At 36.1% G+C, this 23,250-nt stretch overlaps 1 protein-coding gene across 5 annotated transcripts in view; it reads left to right on the plus strand.

Moving 5' to 3' along the window:
- Positions 1–23,250, plus strand: part of LOC112671394 (protein NPAT) — a 63,977-nt gene that overhangs the window by 28,433 nt on the left and 12,294 nt on the right. For 3 of the 5 annotated variants that reach the window (XR_003143597.3, XR_003143596.3, XR_004816269.2), the window contains exons 5-17: positions 554–594; positions 1,616–1,861; positions 2,541–2,622; positions 4,872–4,959; positions 5,480–5,571; positions 5,653–5,740; positions 9,535–9,631; positions 10,256–10,384; positions 12,675–14,345; positions 15,482–15,597; positions 15,671–15,776; positions 18,214–18,334; positions 18,491–19,652. Coding sequence is in view for 2 of the 5 variants with exons in the window: in XM_025465648.3 (XP_025321433.3) it covers positions 554–594; positions 1,616–1,861; positions 2,541–2,622; positions 4,872–4,959; positions 5,480–5,571; positions 5,653–5,740; positions 9,535–9,631; positions 10,256–10,384; positions 12,675–14,345; positions 15,482–15,597; positions 15,671–15,776; positions 18,214–18,334; positions 18,491–19,652; positions 20,961–21,038 (4,117 nt within the window). In the remaining 3 variants the exon portion in view is untranslated. Of the gene's footprint in view, positions 1–553; positions 595–1,615; positions 1,862–2,540; positions 2,623–4,871; positions 4,960–5,479; positions 5,572–5,652; positions 5,741–9,534; positions 9,632–10,255; positions 10,385–12,674; positions 14,346–15,481; positions 15,598–15,670; positions 15,777–18,213; positions 18,335–18,490; positions 19,653–20,960; positions 22,587–23,250 lie in introns of those variants that run through there. The other 2 variants (XM_025465648.3, XM_025465649.3) reach the window with 2 other exon arrangements.

Consider the following 23,250-nt stretch of genomic DNA (forward strand, 5'->3'; position numbering starts at 1 on the left):
TAACCAACTCATGATAAAAGGAGAATTCACCTTTATATATTTACCTTATATGGTGAATTATGTTTGCTTTTCTCTCTTGTTAGAGGCTGGATAAAATAGTTTTATAGTCATAAATTTGATAAAAGCAGGTTGTCCTTTGAAATTAATTTTGGGATTCTGAAGTATTTATGGAATCCTATGTGAAATCCAAAATTTCTCTGGGAAGGTTATCTCTAGTGATAGAAGGTAATTAAGAACGATAAAATTTTATATGTAGTTTTCTTAAATATATAGACTTCCTAAAGTCAAGTCAAATTCTTAATGGGATATCAGAGTTATGCATACTACACTAGATAGAAGCTTGATTGTTAACATTATATGTGTGTGAGTGTGTTTAGATGCCACTCTTCTAAAGCAAATAAGATTTGATTGCCCCTCAAAAAAAAGTGCTTGTCTTTTTTGTCTGAAAGATCTATTGCCTTTTAATTCGGCTTACTTCAGATCATACTGTTATTAGAGTGTATCTTGGCAGCAGAAATTTTTTAATGTCTAACTACTTTGTTTTATTTGTTAGGAGCATGCAAAGTTCCCCAGGGTTTGTTGCCAATCAGAGAGGTTGGTATTCAACTTTAAACTATAAATAATTTTCAGAATTGGGCACCTGGGTGGCTCAGTTGGTTAAGCGTCTGCCTTTGTCTCATGTCTCGATCCCCAGGGTCCTGGGATTGAATCCCATGACGGGGCTCCCTGCCTAGCAGAGAATCTGCTTCTCCCTCTCCCTCTACCCCTCCCCTCTGCTCATGTTCTCTCTCCCAGGTGCACTCTCTCTCAAATAAATAAAATCTTTAAAAAAAAGTTCAGAATTACTTCAAACTCACACTATCACATGAACATTTTAATTAACAGTACATTTGTACTGAGTATATTTTTGTTTAAACTACTGCTTTTTTAAGTACAGTTCTTGTCATAGGAAATAATTTCATTTATTATAATACATAAGCATTTGAAATGCACCCTGTTTTTCTCATTGGCTCTCATGTATTCACATCTCTTTAATTCTTACTACATAGGTTTGTTTCTTAATTTGTAGAGGTATCAAAATGAATTATTACAGAAGAAATATACTCGTAGATTCATAGAGTTTGTGTGTACAGATGACCCTTGAACCATACTGCTTTGAACGGTGTGGGACCACTTATTCATTGATTTTTTTTTTTTCTGTAAATACAGTACAGGAGTGTAAATATATCTTCGCTTCCTATGATTTTTCTTAATAACATTTTTCTCTACGTTATTTTAAGGATACAATACAACATACAAAGTATGTGTTAATCAGCTGTTGGTTATTGGCATGACTTCTGGTCATCAGCAGGCTATTAAGTGTTTGGGGAGCCCTAAGTTCTACTTGGATTTTCAACTGTACAAAGGGTTGGTGCTCCTAACCCCTGGGCTATTCAAAGGTCAGCTGTACTCACAAGTTTGTTTCATAGGAAATTATCACATAAACTCACTTGGTACTTTCAAAGACTCTTTTTCAATCTATAGATTTCACATGTTAAAGAGTAGGACAAGTAGACTTGTTAAAATTACCAAAGTGCTCTAACGGCTCATTTTTTTAATGCCTCATATGTTTCAGTCCGAACAAGAAGTGGAATTGCAGAAATCAAGCGACAGAGGAGACTTGCAGCTCAAGCAGCTCCTATCAATTCAGAGCTGCTGACTTTAGCGTATCTTTCAGGACAATGTACTACTACTACTACTACTACTATTACTACTCCTTCAACAGCTACACAGGTTATACGGCCACCTGGCCAGATTTCAGCTCCCTTGAGGTCAAATTTTGTAGTGGTCAACCATTCACAGTCACAAGACATTATGGCCAGTAAGTTTAAATTTTTTTTCTCTGAAATTTTGTTTTTGTCAAATTGTATAAATAGATGATATGCTTTGCTGTCTTTATACTCGTATTATAAAATTATAGCAAAAAAAAAGACAAGAGTTCATATTTCTGTGAATCTGAGAGCCAGGAATAAACTTAGAGACCATCTGGTATATCTTGCTTTTTATATTCTTGTAACACAAGAATATAAAACTAGCAAATAGCTAGTTAATGACAGATTTTCTAATTTAATAGTTAAAAGTCACGTGCCAGCTCTCTCCCTTCTTAGATCCGTCTTCTCTCTCATCTCTGCAGCTAAATTCATTACCATCCGTTACCTCCTCCCTCATTTCCATCTTTTCCAATCTCATTTACACCTCTGGGTAAAAACAGTATACACACACCATAGTATATACTTAGTTTATACTTCTTATGCTTCATTCTGCCATGTTATTTTTTGTTGAGACTGTACTGTTCTTGTACTGTATTATAAAACCTTAAGTCATAGTACATATTACTCATCTTAATATAGTTTACAGTGCCTTGCACATAGTAAAGCATTCAGTATATGCTCAGTTTAATATAAAATAATAATCATTATGTAATGATACTTATTCCATTAATTCAAGCGTAGAAAACTATTCCATGTCTTTGACATATGCTTTGTTTTCTTGATATACAGCTGGAGAGGCTTTAAATATCATTCCTGGTCCTCAGGAAAAGAAAACTCAGGCCACTGTAATGTCTCCTGCTAGACGCAAAAGGTAAATGCTTTTTGAAAGGACAAGTTTCCAATAACCATTAAAATTAAAGAATTACACCACCATATTTATGTTGTGATTAAAATAACAATGATGGATTCAGTTCCTGGGACTATTTACTATTACACTCATTCAAAAATGTATTTCTTTTTCCAAATTTTAACCTTAAAATCAGGTTATATCTTATTATGAATGACTTACCACTTTTTCATAGCAAATCTGCTTTTTCCGTAGTAGTACATAAAAATACGTCTTAAAATTGGTGGTATCTCAGATTTTTTTTTTAATGAATTTTTTTTAAATAAATAGAATACTGGCATGTCCACAAACACATATTTCAAGTCTTAAAGTCAGAAATTTTTTCCAGGGAGTCTTTGAGATCAAAGCTCTTTCTGTACTTAGCTCTCTGTCTTTGTTTGAAGGATATTTCACAAAAAAGATGATAGTTTTTGGGGATCCCTGGGTGGCTCAGCGGTTTAGCACCTGCCTTCGGCTCAGGGTGTGATCCTGGAGTCCCAGGATCGAGTCCCACATCGGGCTCCCTGTGTGGAGCCCACCTCTCCCTCTGCCTCTCTCTCTCTCTCTGTCTCTCATGAATGAATAAATAAAACCTTTAAAAAAAAAAAAAGATGATAGTTTTTTTTTTTTTTTTTTTTTTAAGATGATAGTTTTTAAACGCTTTTTCCAATTTTCTAGCTACTGTGCCATGTGTATTTTTGTTAGAGTTTCTCTGTTGGTTGTCTCTCATTTAAGCCTAACCTCAGCCTCCTTTATTTTAATAGTAAAACAACTATAACAGTATCTAACATTTATAGGAAACTTGGTCTTAAAAAAAAAAGAAAGAAAGAAACATTGGTCTTTTTATAAAGTCTCTATACAGGGGCAGCTGGGTGGCTAGTTGATTAAGCATTCCGACTCTTGATTTCAGCTCACGTCATGATCTCAAGGTCATGAGATCGAGCCCCATGACAGGCTCCTTGCTGGGCCTGCTTAAGATTCTCTCTCAGCTAAGTGAAATAAGTCAATCAGAAAAAGATAATTTTCATATGATTTCACTCATATGTGGAATTTAAGAGGCAAAACCAGAGGATCATAGGGGAAGGGAGGGAAAAATAAAACAAGACGAAATCAGAGGGAGACAAACCATAAGAGACTCTTAATCATAGAAAACAAACAGGGTTGCTGGAGGGAAGGTGTGTTGGGGACGGGGTAACTAGGTGATGGGCATTAAGGAGGGCATGTGATAGAATGAGCACTGGGTATTGTATGCAAGTGATGAATCACTGAACTCTACCTCTGAAACTAATAATACACTATATGTTAATTGAATTTAAATTTAAAAATCAATGAAGAACAAAGATACTAAAAGTTAGGATAAAATGAAAAAACAAAAAAAAAAAGATCTCTTTTTCTCTCTTTACCCCTCTCCCCACCCCTAGCTGCTAGCTTGTGCATATGCTCACTCTCAAAAAAAAAAAATTTTTTTTTTTTTTTTAATAAATTTTAGGGCATCTGGGTGGCTCAGTGGTTGAGCGTCTGCCTCTGGCTCAGGTTGTGATCCCGAGGTCCGGGGATCGAGTCCCGCTTTGGGCTCCCCTCAGGGAGCCTCGTCTCCCTCTGCTTCTATCTCTGCCTTTCTCTGTGTCTCTCATGAATAAATAAGTAAATAAAATCTGAAAGAAAGAAAAGAAAGAAAGAAGAAAGAAAGAGAAAGAAGAAAGATTTTAAAAAATAGTCTTTACACATCTTCATTGTATTCAGTTCTTTCATAAACCCAGTAACGTGGGCAGCCCTGGTGGTGCAGCAGTTTAGTGCCGCTTGCAGCCCAGGGTGTGATCCCGGAGACCTGGGATCGAGTCCCACATCGGACTCCCTGCATGGAGCGTGCTTCTCCCTCTGCCTGTATCTCTGCCTCTCTCTCTCTCTTTCTCTCTCTCTGTCTCTCTCTATCTCTCATGAATAAATAAATAAGATCAACTTCATTATTGTTTTTTAAGATTTTATCTCATTATAAAGTAGGCAGAGTCAGAACTTAACCTTGCTGCAGACCACATAGTAGTAAAGCTGAACCTCAGATTCATTTCTTATTAATGCAGATATAGTAATGCTTTTCTACTCTAGCCATTTGTTCCTACCACAGAGAGGAAAAATACCCGTTTGTCCATGATCTTAAGATTTAAACCTGTATATGTAACTACCATTGAATCTATTTTTCATACCAATTAAAAAACAAGCTTTAAAATGTGTTTCAGTGAATCTCAAAGGAAAAGTAACACTTTGTCTGGGCCTCATTCAACAATACGGAATTTCCAAGATCCAAATGCATTTGCAGTAGAAAAAGTAAGTGACCTTATTAATAAGCTTTGCAGTTTGAGATATCCTGAGTTTTAAAATGTTGGTATTTGTGTGTGTGTGTGTATGTGTGTGTCATTTGTGTGTTAACAGTATTTCTATAAAACTGTGTAGTGGAATTGCCTTAGGATAGAGAGTAGTAAAATTTATGAGTAGGAGACCGTCCATTTAGGTAGCATGTGCAAATGCACAAGTGAAGCAATGATACGTTTAGGAAAGTATAAATACATTTTGGTGCTGGATTATGCAACATAATAGGGCATCTTACTAGAGTCAGATGATTAAAAACCTTATATGAAAAGCTAAAGAGTTTGGAACTGTATTTTGTAATCAGTTAAGAACTGGTGAAGGATCTGTGAAAACACTTGGGAAGCATGGTATTCAAGAATTAATATGGGGGGAGACACCATAACTTTGGAGTTCCCACCTAGATTTGTTAAAACTAGCTAGCTCCCATTAACTAGAAGCTCTACCCTATTCTTTTACTAACATTGACTTTCTTTTCTAGCAAATGGTTATTGAAAATGCACGGGAAAAAATATTAAGTAACAAATCTCTTCAAGAAAAGCTTGCAGAAAACATTAATAAATTTTTGACTAGGTAAGCTATGTGTGTTGATGATGCCTAATTGTTTTCACCTAATTGAGAACTATTGTAAAAATTTTTCTTTCCATGTTACAGCGACAACAATATTGCTCAAATACCTAAGCAAACAGACAGCAACCCTACGGAACCAGAGACTTCAATTGATGAACTCCTGGGACTTCAGGTATAGGTTAGGGTGTGTGTGTAGTATATATACTTATAGTTAAAATTGATGGTATCTTGGCTTCATTTCAAAACCATTGCCAAGGAGTGCCTTCCTCGCTCAGTTAGTATAGCATGGAACTCTTGATATTGGAGTTATAAGTTCCAGCCCCATGTTGTATATAGAGATTATTTTAAAAAGAATCTTGACCCCCCAAAAAACCTATTACCAACAAAGGTATAAAATTATTTAAGATAATAATCTTCTATAGAGATTTCCTTCCTTATCCAAATGTAAATGTAACCTATTTTTGAAAGTATTAGTGAATTTTCAAATAATCAGTTTAAACTATGTGATTTAAATGGAAAAAGTAATAAGACCTCTCCAACCCATCTAAAATCTCTTAATTCTTCCACATGTCAGCAGAACACTTTACTATAGCTGTACACAGTCAGTCATGGATATCTAAGTATTTGATACTATAAGATTCATGAGTGGATGTTTGTGTGCAGTAAGCAACAATACTGTACTATGTATGTATAAATTACATTTCTTTTATATTGTTGTGGACTATGTAATAATATGAGAAAACAATGAAATTGTATGTTAAAGATATATAATGAATCCAAGTAAAATGAACAAGATACTTTTAAAAGAAAAGTTTTTCAACAACAAAAAAAAGAAAAGTTATTAATAACTAAGTAAATTATGTGAAGTTTCTGCTAAGAGAAGGAAGATGAGACTGTAGTCACTGTTGCTATTCAGTGATGGTGAAGATGGAAGAGCAAAAGCTGGTAAAGGAAGGATTTAATAATTTATCTTTAATATTCATATGTTTTTTAAAAAATAAAGATGTGTCATGTGCAAATATCTCTCCTCAAGAGCAGCTGAGATTGTGACTGTAGCACATCCTTTGACTTGGGACTCTGAGACCGTAATCAATTCTTAATGCCATGCCCACCAAATGAATTCATTATAGCAGACTTGCTTTCAGATGAACAGTAGGTAAAACCACTGAATTTTTTTGGTAGGTTCCTTCAGAATGCTTTAAAAAAATTTTGAAACAGTTTCCCATAGTGAAGTCAGTAAATGTAACAAAATATAACAAGCTTTTTAAAGCAACTTTAAGTTATCTACCAGTACTTCTTTTTAAAAACTTCTCCTGTCTTAATGTTTAACAAATGAATAATACCCTATTGTAAAATAATGTATATTTAGGGAAAGTTAAAAATTAAGATTTAAGTAACTTTTTAAAAGAACAGCAAGACACAATGCCCAACTGAGTAGTAAAAACACCAGATTCACTGAGAAGTTGTATAAATAGGTGAAGTAGGAATTTTAAAATATTTACAAGTCTTTGTGACCTTGAAATAGGCAAGATTTCTTATACTACACAAGTCACTAACTGTTTAAAAAAAAAAAAAGCTTCCTTAAAATTTACAATACCTGCTTGTTAAAATCATCATTAACGGGCAGCCCCGGTGGTGCAGCGGTTTAGCGCCGCCTGCAGCCTGGGGTGTGATCCTGGAGACCCGGGATTGATTGGGCTCCCTGCATGGAGCCTGCTTCTCCCTCTGCCTGTGTCTCTGCCTCTCTCTCTCTCTCTCTCTCTCTCTCTCTCTGAATAAATAAATCTTTAAAAAAATAATAAAAATAAAAATAAAATAAAATCATCATTAACAAAAAAATCAAAGGTCAAACCACCAACTTGGAGAAAATATTCATAATACATGTATCTGACAAAAAAAAGATAAACCACCCATTTTAAGAAATGGATAGAACACTGAGTGTTATATGTTGGCAAATTGAATTTAAATTTTAAAAAATTAAAAATAAAATTTTTTAAAGAAAATGTGTAGAAGACTGGAACAAACAATAGAAGATAGGAATGGCCAATAAAGTCATGAAAAGATAACATTATTTGTCATTTGGGAAATGAAAAGAATACAGTAAGATACCATTTCATACTCACTACAATGGCTGAAAGTTAAAAATCGGACAGTACCAGATGTTGACAAGGATGTGAAACAACGAGAACTCTGAAAAATTGCTAATGGAAGTTATGAAATAAATACAACCTGTTTGGAAATCTGATAGTTAACAAAGTTATATATACACATATACGTTTTCTTTATGACCTGGCAGTCACTAGGTTTTTACCCAAAAGAAATAAATATGTTCACATATGTTTACCAAGAGACCTATGCAAGAGTATTCATAACAGCTTTGTCCCTAATAGACAAATAATAAAAAGAAAGCAGATGTCCTTCAACAAAAAAGGAATAAACAAATTTTGACAGTCATAAAATAGAATACTGGTGAACAATAAAAAGGAATAAGCTACTGATACACATAACAACATAGGTGAATCTCAAACATATGTTCATCAAAGAAGATAGCTAAAAGAATACATATAGTGTGCTTCCATTTGTATAAAGTTCTAAAACAGGCAACACAGATTCATACTGATAGAAATCAGAAATTGTTGCCTGAGTGAGGATGAGGGAGTCATTTGCCAAAGGGAGGAATTCTCTAGAAAAGGAAATGGTGTGTATTGGTGAGTGATTTTCTTAGGTGGTGGAAATACTTGACTTTTTTTTTTTTTTAAGATTTTGTTTTTAAGTAATCTCTACACCCAACATGGGGCTCAAACTTACAACCCTGAAATCAAGACTTGCACACTTCCACCAACCAAGATAGCCAGGCACCCCATTTTACACTTAGTGTGGTGGTTACACAGCCCTTAAAATTATCAAAGCTCTTTGAACTGTGGACTTAGGATCTGTGCATTTTATTGTATGTAAATTATACTTTTGGTTATAAAAATACTTAGAAGATTGATTTGCAGTTGCCTTTGGAAATTTATCTCAGGGTTCTTTTGATCATAATTTTTAAAGCTGAGAATAAAATGATGTACTAGAAAAATGCATTTTGTCAACATTAACTTTAATAAGAATGTATCCACCATTTCATAATTTGATTACATTGTGTTCTCAACATTTACGTTACTATAAATTTTCAAGTTCCTGGATGTAGAAATACTTATTCAAGCTCTTGGACTCCTCCTGAATCACATTTCATCAAGAATTATTGATGTTCTCTGTACATCCTCATAAAGTGAATTGGCTCTTTAACTTCAAACAGGTTTTTCTTTTCATTTTATAGCCATTTTTATAAAAAATCCTAAGTTTTTAACACTTCATGAAAGTTCCACATTTGCTCCATATGAATTTCCTGTCCCATGGGATTCAGTGTATGTCTTACCAATCTTGAATATAACATTGCAGGATAATTTTATAATAACTAAAATTGAGAATTTTAAATCTCCAACCATTAGAATTTTTTCAAAAGGAAAAAATTTTATTGTTTTTATATCTGTATAAGATGATGGATGTTAACTAAACTTACTGTGCTCATCATTTCACAGTATATGTAGGTCAAGACATTACACTGTACACCATAAGCTTTGACAGTGCTGGATGTCGAGTTTAAAAAAGAACATTTACTTTTTTTAAGTAAGTGTGCTTTTACTTAAGTTATACACAGAAACATAACTGTAGTTTCTCTGTTCATTTTATTTTAAGGTTTGGGAATATATTCACCAAAACAGTCAACTCTAAGATGTGGAATTAAGAGGCATTCACTTTCTACTTTCTAGTGTTGCTTTATTTGTTTCAATGAATGAAGTGTTGTAATCAAAAGAAATTTTCGTGGAGAGAAATAATTATTTACAAAAAATGAGAGCTATCGTATGCCCTCCAATTATTTTGCTGGTATTTATACTGATTCACTTAGGATCACTCTTTTCTTTGCAGAGTGAAATCCATATGTCTGAGGAAGCTATACAGGATATATTAGAACAAACAGAATCAGATCCAGCATTTCAGGCCCTCTTTGATCTCTTTGACTATGGTAAGTAGACCATTTCTTTCAAGGCAGTTAAAAGAAAAAAGTTTCAATTTATTTGGCAGTTTAATCAGATCGAAGCAACATGCCCAGAGCATCTGAAAAAAATGTCCTGTTTTCATCAGAGCAAACGTACGGCTATGAAAAGGGGGGGCTGGTTTTTTTTTTTAACTAGCTATAAAAATGGAGAACCTTTTTTATTTTTTGTGGGTGTTTTTGCCAATCAACACAAAATACACATACATTATACTGAACACATTTGGATAATACTAAAGGAATACAGGAAATTGGCCATTGCCCTCAATTTTATGATCGTATGCAGTAGTTCTGAAAGTGGTGTTGTCTGCAAACCAGCGTACGTTATCTGAGAACATGTTAAAAATGCAAAATCTTGGGCTCTCCGGGTGATTCTGGTATAGGCTAAAGTTTAAGAACTAATTGTCTTTTGGAAAAAACTTTGATTTTGTAATGATATACAAGGCAAGATGTTAAAAACATCCAGAAGACCATAATTTTAACATAAAGTTTAACATTTGCTTGATCACTGTCAGGCTGTATTAACTGTATTAACTGATGCTTATTGTTATTTTGATCATTTAACCAACTGTTTCCCTGTTCCCTTTTTAACAGGTAAATCAAAGAATAATAAAAATATATCACAAGGTATTTCCAGTCAGCATCTGGAAACCAATTCCAGTGTAGTCTTAGCAGATGAAACTACTCTAGCAGTTAAAGGTTCTTTTGAAACAGAACTGTCTGGTAAGAATTTGGTTTTGTTAATATTCAATCCAAATCCTAATATCAGTCTCAAAATTTCAAAGGCAGAAAATATTGTTTAATTTGAAAGTTCAAATTACCACATAGGGTTTGTTTGGTTTTGTTTGGTTTTTAAGTTTTTTCATTAAAGAAAAAATTCCAAGCCTTCTATTAATTTAATTAAAAGGTGAATTTTTAGTACTCATTCTTTCATGATGCAATAGATTGTTGACACAATGTAGTATTAATAGTGCCCAGTTTGACAAAAATCTATTAACGTTTAACATAATTTTTTTTGTGGCACAAATCCAAATCCCTACTATGTAAGGCTGGTATGTGGTATTAGTCACTCAGCCTGGTAAGCTCAGCATCTATATCTCAATTATTCAGAAGAAATTATATACTGTAATGATAGGCTTGCAGTACGGGTTGTGTTTATTACTAAGTCAGTTTTTACATTTCTGCCTCCCATACCAATGAGGTAGCAGTGGATGACCAATATGGGACATAATTGACTCACAGTAACTACTTACTGACAGAGGGAGGGCAGTGAATGTGTTCATCTTATATCCTTTACATATTAGTTTTTTTAATTTTGTAAACCATAATACTTAATGCAGAAGTACACAATAAAAATATGCATAGCTCATTGAAATATAGCTAAGCAAATATCCTGTATAACCATCTCCCAAGTCAAAAAATAGAACACTGCCAGAACCATGAAAAGCTCTCGTCCTATCCCTTCCCAGCACTATACCCTCCATCTCTTTCCCTCAAAGGTAACCATTTATACTTGCATCTCACATGTGCTAAACTTGATGCCATTTTAGTACCACCTTTATATGTTCTGTTACTAACAAGCTGTGCCAAAATAATCTTTTCTGCTGTCTTCTTAAATGCCATTACCCTTCCAACTTTAGCATCATGTCTTCCAAAAACTAGTTTTAGAATATCTCAGGCTACATTCCCACTTTAAATCCTCTGCCTACACCCAAACCCAATCTTCTGATTCTTAAACTGGATTGTAGTGGTATTTTGTTTGGAAGATAATGCTTCAGTTAAGAACTCTACTATGTACAGAATAAAACTTGAAATCTCATTCTCAGTCTTAGCACTTCACTGAAACAGACTACACCTCAGTGCACATGGCATGGGTGTGATTTCTTCCCATCTCCCCACAGTATGATTTAAATGTGCTCTGAACCAAAGATGATTTTACCATTGTCATGTTAACAGAATCCTAGATGACAGACATTTTTCCAGATTTTTCCCTGTATTTTTCATATTATCAGTGTTCTCTGTCGTACACTGGGAGTGCTCTGTAGGTCAGTGCCGTGTTTCTGAAATGTCCTTTCTTATTCCAGCTATTGCAGTTCATTTGTTTTTCCAAGATCCCCTCTGATAATAGCCTCTCTGTGACACATAGTCACATCCATTAGGCAGAAAGTAGTGGCTTTTGCTCCTGTACTATTACAGTTTTTACAAGTTTTGTCATCTCTTTCTATGTCTGCTTCCCTTACTAGACTGATCTCCCCAAAGGCAGAGACTAGGTCATTCATCTTTGTATCCCAACACTAATGTGGTTGGTCTTTAATAAGTGTATATTGAAGATTCCAGATAGTAGACAGTAACATCAGGGGTTGATCATACAAAATGTACTTGCCTCATTTCACCTTGAAGAATATATCAAATAAAATAAGGTCAACAGGGACGTCTGAGTGGCTCAGTGGTTGAGCGTCTGTCTGCCTTAGGCTCAGGGTCGTGATCCTGGGGTCTTGGGATCGAGTCCCTCAGGAGCCTTCCTATGTCTCTGCCTCTCTGTCTGTGTCTCTTATGGATAAATAAATAAAATCTTATTAAAGAAAGAAAGTCAACAGAAATGGTACAAGTTGAAAAGCCAGCTATTTGGGGGGAAAATAAAAACAGCACATGTGGCACCAGGGTTTTTTACATACTGATAAACATTAGATGTTCTTAAAGCTATATACTTTTTCCTTCTTTGCATCATTTGTTTTCTAAGAGTTTTGAAAAACAATTTGGCACTTGTTTGAAAAGGCATCAGTAATTTTAAAAAAGAAAAAAGTAACTGTAAAGTTTAATACTCACAAAATGGGAGATAAACAGTTTTTCAAACTTCCACTTAACAGTGTGTCAAAGATTAGTTACTTCCTTGGCAAAACAGGTTTTATAGTAAACATGACTCCCTCAGAAACCAGTATGTACTCATCATTTCTTTTTTTTTTTTTTTTTTTTTTTTTGTACTCATCATTTCTACCATCTTTCTGTTTTGTAGGTGATCAGTCTGGGCAGCCCTCATTTTGTGCATCCTATCAAAATGAAGACCCCTCAAATGCTTTGAAGAATAGCAGCCACCATGATGAGCTTCGACAGGAAGCCCAGGAGCACTTTTCTCAGATAGGCTCTAGCATCCAGAAAAAGGCATTTAAAACAGTTGCACCTAATGGACAGAAGTGTAACCTTGACATTGCCTTTGAATCTGTGCCTCATTTAAATGACTTTAACCAAAGAGTAAATTCTGATGCTGAATGTAATCAACGTTGTGCTGAATTATACACACATCAGATGTCCACTGAAGGTGCCATGGCAATGGAAGTTGGAAAGAATTCTCTGTTGACGGATGTATCGCATGAGTCTCCCTTACAGCCTGATGAGTCTGGTATACCAATAACATCATTTGTTCCCCTTGGTGGTGAAACTAACAGTGAAAACTTAATTCTCTCTGGGAAGAGTTCTCAGCTTTTATCCCAAAATATTCCATTAAGTGGAAATACATCTAAAACCAATCAGTTTTGTGAAAGCTCTAACAACACAGCAAGACTTAAAACCAATCTCCCTGGTTCTAAGTCACCAGACCCTGGAGAAATGCAGAGTAAAACTGAGATTCACAGCATGCTGCCAGTTGCATCACAACAACATGCAGACTGCCAAGATAATTCTTCACTTCAAAGTAAAACATTACCTGTGTCAGTTGAAAGTTCAAGTTTAACTGTACCTGAACAAGTAGACATTCGTCTTGAAAATTCAGTGTCTTCGGTTAAACAACCATCTGATGATTCATCAACTCCCAAGTTAAAACCTACAGAAAAACAGGAAACTCAGCCCTTCAAGTCTGAGAAAGTTGCCATCGATTCACACGAACCTTCAACTTTAAAAGAAGATGGAGATAGTATTTTTCTGAATTTAGGTGAAAGCGGTAACCATGGGGATGTTACAGTGATTGCTCCAGAAGGTAATCCTGTGGAAGATAAGCATTCTCTTCCTTCAGAATCTGTGTGTTCTTCAGTGGGAGATTCTCAGCCTGAGTCCCAAAATACTAGTGATAAACCTGCTGTGGACAACTCGGCAGACATAGATGCATCAAATATTGTTTCTCTCAAAATTATTATTAGTGATGATCCATTTGTTTCCTCAGATACTGAACTAAACAGTGCAGTTTCTAGTATCAGTGGGGAAAACTTGCCAACTATAATATTGTCCTCTCCTACCAAGTCGCCTTCCAAAAATGCAGAATTAGTTAAATGCCTGTCTCCAGAAGAAACTGCATGTGCTGTCACATCTGCTGAAAGATTAGGGGATTCAGCATCAGTGGAACAGAGCCTTTTGGCCCTCAAACCTGAAGACTCTGTCATAAACAACACTCAGAATGAAGGCAGCGTCACTTTTTCAGCCAGTGTTACACCATGTGTTTCCAAGGATGGGGGCTACATACAGTTGATGCCAGCTACAAGCACGACTTTTGGCAATTCAAATAACATTCTCATAGCTACCTGTGTGACTGATCCAACAGCCTTAGGAACAACTGTAAGTCAGTCTAATGTGGTGGTGTTGCCTGGAAATTCTGCCCCTGTGAGTGCTCAGCCTCCCCTGCCCCAGTTACAGACACCACCAAGGTCAAACAGTGTGTTCACTATCAACCAGACTGTGTCACCCAGCTTTTCACAAGGTAACTAAGAACATAATATAAAATTCATTTCTTTGGAATGGCATCTCATTGCTCTTGTGTGTGCAGTTATTGACTAGGAGGAATTAAATCATGGATAGATAGTGTGAGAAAAGACTGAAATTTGTGATTATACCTTCTCTTTTCTCTCCCTAATTAATTTGGTCATACCTTCTTTAAATCTACTGATGAGTTATGAAATTCAAATACTGATGAGTTATGAAATTCTCAGTGATTCTTGAAGATGAACCTAATGATACGTTCATCTGCCTTTCCTTATATATTGGCTCCCAAGCTCCTTTCCCCCCACTTTTTAAAAAATATTATAGGTATATAATAAAAATCTGAATAAATACACACAATTAATTGGTAAGCCTGATGGATCTGCTTGAAGTGCTGGTTGAGAATTAGTAGAGGATGTGGGACTTGAGCTAAAGGTCAGAGAATGAAGTAGCAGTTGGAGCGAAGGGAGGGAGTTGCCGAGTGTGGGTAGGTAGGTATTCGAGAGATTGAGGTGAGTGTCCATCTGACAGGAACAGTTAATGAGTGTCAGGAAAAGTCTGATTTAGGGCAGCCCCGGTGGCGCAGTGGTTTGGCACTGCCTGCAGCCTGGGGTGTGATCCTGGAGACCTGGGATCGAATCCCACATCGGGCTCCCTGCATGGAGCCTGCTTCTCCCTCTCCCTCTGCCTGTGTCTCTGCCTGTGTCTCTGCCTCTCTCTCTGTGTCTATGAATAAATAAATAAAATCTTTAAAAAAAGAAAAGCCTGATTTATGGGCAGTCATAAAATAGGATAGCCATAGGCTATAGATACTGTTGACTTCACCATCAAGTTTCTAATCAATTTTACTATTCCATCTAGCAGAATCAACATATAACATATAATCATATAATGTAATCTCCTGACTGTGAAGTCTTAATGCTTGCTCACGATATTTACCTTGAACAAATGCTATAAGATTACTTCAGATTGACTTTCTCTTAATTTGTTAGCTTTGCCCTTCTTCATAAAGTTTTCTGAGCATAAGATTCTAAGGTAAAGGGACTATAATTTTAGAGAATTTATTTTAAATAAATCAATTATTTCGGAGTCTTTTTTTATGAGATAGAATCTTACTGAGATTTTTTTTTTTTAAAGGATCTGCCATCATAATTGCTTCTCCTGTCCAACCTGTACTCCAAGGAATGGTGGGAATGATCCCTGTATCTGTGGTTGGACAGAACGGAAATACCTTCCCTGCCCCTCCTCAACAGGTAAAATTTCTGAACTGAAAATGGTGCAGTGACTTTTCAAACATAGTATAATTAATGGCTGCTTCTCTTCTAGGTCCTTCATATGCCTTTGGCAGCACCTGTATGCAGAAGTATCCCTCAATTCCCCATCCCTCCAAAATCTCAGAAGACTCAGGGACAAAGAAACAAGCCCTGTACAGGTACACTATTAAGTTCATTAATGTCAGTTTTATGTCTATATACTCATTTGTTTGCAGCAGTGCCACAGTATTTTCTTTTTGAATACCTGTTTGATTCCTAACAGGTGATTTCCAACCTTTGCTTAAAGTTGTTTTTTTCTTGGTAATTTAAATGAAAAGGCAAATGGGCAAAATAGAGTTCAGAAAGAAACCATATACTTATGAGAATTATTATGTGGTGGACGTAGCATCAGAAGTCAGGATAGGGAGGATCATTTAATAAATTTATTAGTTATTATATGTATTATAGGGAAAAAAAATTGATCCCTTCCTCATACGATATGCAAAGGTAAACTCGAAGATGATTAAAGACCTAAAAGAGTAAAGCAATATAATTAAACAATAAAAGAATGTAAGAGAATAACTTAGTGACAACAATGGTAAAAGGATTGCTTTTAAAAAATGAAAAAAAAACACATAAGTGGGAAAAGTTCATACCACTGACTATTCCAAAATTAAAGATTTCTGTTCCGACTAAAGACACTATATACAAAATAACACTAAATCTTCACTTAGGGGTTGCTCAGATTCCTGCCTCTGACTTCTCTATCTTCATGGATGACAAAATGCCCACATCGTCAACCTTCCCAACACCTCAGCCCTCAGAATTCTTGGACCTCTTCTAAGTCTTGATCTTCATGTCAACTAACCTCTCCCATACCTTCACCTTTAATATTTCCTTCCTTTTAGACCTTTGCAGTTTTTAAAGGCCAATAGCCCGTCCCAAAATACTCTCATTCCCAAACAGTGACTCTCTTCAGCCAGTGAGGACTCCTCTTACTCAGATCCTCACTTTTCACCTGAACCTCTGTTTCCCTCCTGGATTCCCTTCTTTCTCTATCCAGGCTAGACCCACAAGGCACCACCTCAGCCACTCTTCCCAATGTGCACATTCTTCTACCATCCTGGTTTGCCTTCCAGCCTTAGATCTGTCCTAACATCCCTCTCTGCCTTTGTACCTGGGCTTTTCAGATTGCTCTAGAAGTGGAGCTGTTCACTACCACTTAAAAATTTCTCACCCTTACTACCACTTAGCAGTTATTTCAGATGTCTTCCTATCTTTCTTTCCCGTTCCCCCTTCCAACTCTGCCAGACTTGCACAACTCTTCTTATATCTGCCCAGTCCCCACCCTCCTCACTCTAGGCCAGTGATCTTCTCTCTCACCTGATCAATAAATAGGAAACTCCATTTTCTCGCATCACTCCCATTTGGTGTGTACCTGTTCTACGTCCAGAATCATTCTTTCCATTCTTTTCTTACAGAAATAACTCCCTCATTCTTTCTATGGTTAGTGCAGTCTACCTGCATCTTCTGTCTTCATTATATCCTAAATTTTTCTTGTTGGGATCCTTCCCTCTCTGGCTCTAAAGTTCATTGGGTTCATCTCGTCTGCCAACCCTTCATCCCCAACGCCTCCTGTCTTTCTGCATCCACATTATTGTTTTTTCTCCCGTTTCCACTAGAACTGTTTAAACTGAGATCATCGGTGACTCTGAGGTTTTCATTCTGGCCTTATTTCCCTCCAGCAGTTGACACTATTGGTGGCTTCTGGACCCAAAATAAATGATTGCACTCCAGCTTTCCTGACTCTGCCTAACTCAGAATCTTCAGATTCTCATATCTTCCTCCTCAAAGACCTTCTCTGCCTGCTTTTCTCCTCCTTGGTTGATGTCATCACTTGGTCCTCTTTGGCCCTTTGTGTGAATGCCCATCACTGTCTCCAAGGCCCTTGCTCTCTTATCTGGAATATTTACAGCCACCTAAAGAGAACTTCTGATGGCAGTTTTCTTTCTTCTCTAGTCCATCTTTCTACTCTACTGCCAGAGTGACTTTCTAAAGTATGTCTATTTATACATCTTCCCTATTTAAAACCGAAGGATTCTCTCTGAAACTTTTTGCATAATGCACAAGGTCCTTCATGATCTCCTCTGTGCCTTTCTCTCCAGCTTGGTATCTTGCTGCTCTCCCACATAAATTCCTAAGTCCATGAAAATTAAAATATGGATATTAAAAGTCCAGAGCTGGTGCTCTGCCTGACATAGGCTTGCAAACATGACAGTTAAATGGGCAGAATATCATAATAGTCGTATCTGGATTTAGATCCAGAGGGGATGGATGACCCCTGGGTGTACCTGGGGAGTACCCCTAGGTGCTATGTTGAACATTGTAATTCATGGAGCCAGAGACTAGATTCATAGTATTTGCCTGAAATTGAAGCAAGTCATTTGCTCCATGTCTGCATTTCCTCCGCAAAATGGATGAGTAACCATCTTGTCTTGTATATAAAATTAGAAGCTGCTTTTTAAACCCAGTATATGAGAATACTTTGTACATTGGTTGTCATTTAAAATTTTTCTCATGATGTGTGATACTGTGGTCTGTTCCGTTTTCTTTCAGAATTATATACTCTCTCGCAGGAATGTTTTTCTCTTCTAATTATTTCATTTATAATTCCAGGAAAGCAGGTAAATAATTTGGTGGATTCACCTAGTCATTTAGTTGGATGTCATACACAAAGGTGAGCATAAAAGTAGTTTCCATCGTAGATTTTTTGAATGTTCAGATTAAAAACATAAAGGATGTCTTCATGTTGCTAGAAAATATTTATTTGCAGAACTGAAGTGTTTGACAAGAGTTTCTCTATGTTGCTAAATTTTATTTATTTATTTTGCAGAACTGAAGTATCTGACAAGAATATGGCCACTGATCTTGGGAAAAAATTGGAAGAAATGACAGTTCCCTTCTCATTAGAGAGTATAGTTCCAACTAGCAAACCGTTTGAAAGCCACAGACGTGTGCTCTGTTTTGATAGCACTGCTCCTCCTGTGGCAATTACACAGGGCACACACCATAAGGTGGTGTCTCAAAACAAAGAAAGAAATGACATTTCATTTCCTAATCTTGAGTCACCCATTGTGTCCTCCACCTTAAAGCCCCCTTCTACTAATGCTCTCAAAAGGGAGAGAGAGAGACCTCCCTTGCCTAAGATTTTATCTAAATCAGAAACTGCCAATAGCCGACATACCACCATAAAAGAAACCCAGTCAGAAAAGAAGGTTTCACCCACAGAAACTGTACTTGAATCTTTCCATAAAGCAACAGCTAATAAGGAGAATGAATTATGCAGCGATGTTGAAAGGCAGAAAAATCCAGAAACTTCAAAACTGTCAAATGGGCAGCAAAATGGGGGTTTACGGAATGAGAAAACCGTAGTAGCTTCACTGCAAGAACTAACCAAAAAACAAGGCACGTCCTCAAATAGTAAAAATGTCATTGCAGTAGGTTCAGCTGTGAAGGATCCAAAACAAGAACAAAGTAAATGTGCCAGTTCTCTGATAACCCCACTAACCAAACATAGTACAGAAATGCTACCGGATGGTCAGTGGCACAGCCCTGTAAATAGGCTCCCCGATAGCTCTGATTTACCTGTGCCCCGGACATCTGGCTCAGGGGCAGGGGACAGACCAAAAGAAGACCCTAGAGATGGTATCAAGGTCCCCTCTAGTAGACGTTTTGGTGAAGACAGTAGCACGCCCAAGGTAACCGTCCCTCCTGTCAACCCAGACTTGCCTGCCTGCAGCCCTGCCAGTGAGACAGGGAGTGAGAACAGTGTAAGCATGGCTGCCCACACCTTAATGATTCTCTCCAGAGCAGCCATCTCCAGGACAGCTTCGACAACTCCTCTCAAAGACAATACACAGCAATTCAGAGCATCATCAAGGAGCACCACAAAAAAGCGGAAAATTGAGGAATTAGATGAACGTGAACGAACCTCTCGTACTTCTAATAAAAATCTTGCAAATTCATCACTCCCAATGAAAAAGAAGAAAATTAAGGCAAGTTTGAAAGTCTTAATTTCAAAACCACACCTTTGCCCTTCCTTCAGTGCTCACATTAGAGATCTCAGCATTTTTGCCACAGCTACCTAACCGAACACTCTGGTCAAAACAGCTTTGAGTCTTGCTTAACAAAATATATTCTGTAGCAGTGTGTCTCAGCCAGTGTGGTGCTCAGAATTTGTCTAGGTGAAATGAAGCTTTTGCAGAACAATTGCTAAGGCATTTATTGATGAACCTCTTTCTTGAGGAAAGGAGGTTTTTGTTTCTCTTGTGGTAGGACCCAAGTTTTTTGGGAGAATGACATAAGGCATGAAAGATTGGGAAGCCACTCCCATGTGTGGAATTAACAAGTAAAAAACAACTTTGCAACTCCTACCTCTTGGGTTTTTTTTCACATGTCCTGGCATCTCTTCCATTGGCTCTTACAGACTTTAATATGTTGGAGCATTGTAAAAATTAAATTTACCTGTTTTTTTCTTTGGGCAGAGTTATCTGTAGCAAGGCAATGCAGGGATAGCTTTGATAACCAAAACCCCTTTTCCCTAAACCTGTTTAGCCACTTAGTAAGTGAACTGAATAGAAAGATGTTTAAAAGGTTTTATAGCAAGTACAGTGTCAGGGAAAGAATCATGGTTTTGATGCCATGCAAGCCTGGGTTTGAATCCCGCATCTCCTGCTCATGGTTCTGATTGTAGGTAAGCCCAGAGCTTCTGGGGCTCAGCTGCATCCCTTGACATGAGACTACCACACTTCTAACCTGTTGGCTGGGAGGACTAACTGTAGTGTTCGTAGGACACCCGGAGTGTGCTAAGTGTTTGGAACTTGAACAGTACCTGAAAAAAACTTAGGAAAAGCTGCAGTTAGGAAAGCTGCTAAGGCTGGTGGTTTGGTGATTAATGACCACCTTCATAGAAAGCATGGTCTGTCTTATCTCAACATCCACAAACTCTGGGTTTATTTAATGTCTTTCACCCTAAACTAATGTTAAAGTACTTCTGAAGTATAATTTATTAACTTTGAATTTATAAAATGTGTTTCTACTCACTGTATAACTAAAAATTCCAACCAGCTAAAAGTTTTGGCAAAATTTTAGTAGTATAGGAAGAAGCTGTTATAAGGTTCTAAGTGAAAGTTTTTGGCCTTGTTTGAGTTCAATATGTTAACTTAGGTTTATTTTTTCTTTTTTTTTCTTTTCTTTTCTTTTTTTATTTCTTTTCTTTTTTATTTCTTTTCTTTTTCTTCTTTTTTCTTTATTCTTTTTTTCTTTTCTTTTTTTTTTCTTTTTTTTTTTTTTTTTTTTGACAGAAAAAGAAGCTACCCAGTTCATTTCCAGCTGGAATGGATGTGGACAAATTTTTGTTATCATTGCATTATGATGAGTAAACATTCTGAACATATAAGAACAGTAGCTGTTTAAAACTCGTATCCCTTAAACTATGAGTGTAGGGAATGAGATATTGACAGAACCTGAAAGCATGACCTGCACTTTCCTTGTACTGAAATTTCACTTTATATCTGAATCATGCTGTTTCTGAAACAGCTTCCTAGTTTGTAAATAGATTTACCTGGTATATTTTTTATTTTGGAAAAAACATTTGCAGAAATGTAAGTAAAGCCAATCTGCAAAACTGTATAGCTCTGACAATTATGTGTTGTAAATATTGTATAAATCTTGTTGAAATAGAGGTTAAATCAACTTAGTGTTCTTTACATTGTGTTTTTTGACTTCTTGTGATCCCTAACTCTAAGGCTTATTCATCTGGAATAGTTTCTCACTTTTTGGGGAGGGAAATGATGCTTTTCCTTATAAAAATTGCCTTCAGTAACTGCCCTCAATAGACCTATAAAAACCACAAAGTAGTACAAAGGTGATGACAACCCCATCTGGTGGTGAAGCTGGATCAGAAATGAACAATTTAGGTTTTTTCCTAGAGTGAATACTTAATACCCCTTCTTATAATTGCAGTAAAGATTATATTCCTGAAAATTTACACTTTAATGTGGTTTTTTTGGTCATTCTGGTCTCTTTGTTTTAAAGAGCGAATTTTGTAAACCATTTTTGAGTGTTCTGATCTTTTGTTTATAACTTTTAGGACCTTTTACAGAACTTTAATTGTTTAGGTGATTGAGCCATACAAAGTTTGTTTATGTAGTAGTTGAAATTTCTTGGTATGTATACACTTTTCCCTGTATACTGGGGATTTGAAGAATTGCACTAATTCATAGAATTTCATACATAGTAGTGACCAGTGCACATTTAATTTAAATCTTGTATTCTTTGTTAAAGCTTGTGTGGAAGATTATCTTCTGGTGTCCTTTTTAGAAAGCCATGTCCATCATAAGATGTAAAAAGAGAAATCATAGTTTATATTTTCATTTAGTTTCTCCTAAAGTGGGCTATGTTAAGTAACTGTATCTATACTTGGATATACTGCATTGTCTCTGTGCCCCCTAAAGGTCCTATGGGAGAATGAAAGAGGTGCCTTCTCTGTATCAGATACACACATCAGTTAAGTTGAAGAATTGGTTTAAATCTTTAAATGAGAACAGAAATTATCATTAATATCTAACCAATTGTGCCTAGATTAAAGTGTATTCTATTAAGTGCTTTCTGTTTGGTTAAATATTAGTATATCAAGGTTTTTTTCCACAGGTGTATATGTTGTTAAAGGGTCATTTCCCTCAGCCTTTTTTTTTTTTTTAAATACTGGGCATTTAAAAAACTAAATCCATTCTCTTCCTGTTTCTCAGTGTGGAAATCACGTCATAATTGCTGAACCTTACTACAGAAATATGTGTTGTTAAAAATTTCTATGATATTGCGGTGGCCTATTCCTAAGGAACTACATATCATACATTTAATGTTTATTTAACTCAGCTTGATACTGTACTACAGTTAGGTTTGAATAAATATTTTCACTAACTGCAAAAGTTTGAATTACTTTATATTGGAAATCATTCTCATGTAGATACCTTCATTAAATTTCTTTGTATGTTACCTTATCAGAAGTTCACATAGTGTTGGAAAACAGATTTTCTTCTCATTCAATTAATATGTGCTAAGTACTAAGAAGTCATATACAAAGTAAGTTCACTTTATTCAAGATTCTTAGGTCACTAGCCCAGAGCCACTCAATACAGTCCAAAACAACTTGTATACTTGCAGCTTTCATTCATGTTCAAGAGCAAATCCATAATCCCCTTTTACCTTATAAGTTCAAATGTCCTGGACATAATTGTAGTGTATACTCGGTAACGTATTCTAACCACCAGATGCCTGGTGACTGCATTTCAGGGTCAGAGTATTTACATCATAAACAGCTTGTGGCTGCTTTTAAAACTACATGTCAGGATCCACTCTTTGTCTTGGACATTATTTAGTGGTGAATGCCTTCAAGGTGTCAAATCTGGGAATTCTTGTAATTAAAATATTTGATTATTTTAGCCCTGAGTATTGTTGAAACCTTTCAGTAGTATATTGAAATGGTACATGAGAAAAGCATCCATCAGTACTCAGCCGAAGGCTAGATGTCATGACTCTTAAGAAGGAAAAGTAAGATTCAAGCTCCGATATAGAGTAATTGCAGATGCTTGT

The sequence above is a fragment of the Canis lupus genome, chromosome 5, assembly GCF_003254725.2.
Source record: "Canis lupus dingo isolate Sandy chromosome 5, ASM325472v2, whole genome shotgun sequence".
NCBI classification, from domain to species: Eukaryota; Metazoa; Chordata; class Mammalia; order Carnivora; family Canidae; genus Canis; species Canis lupus.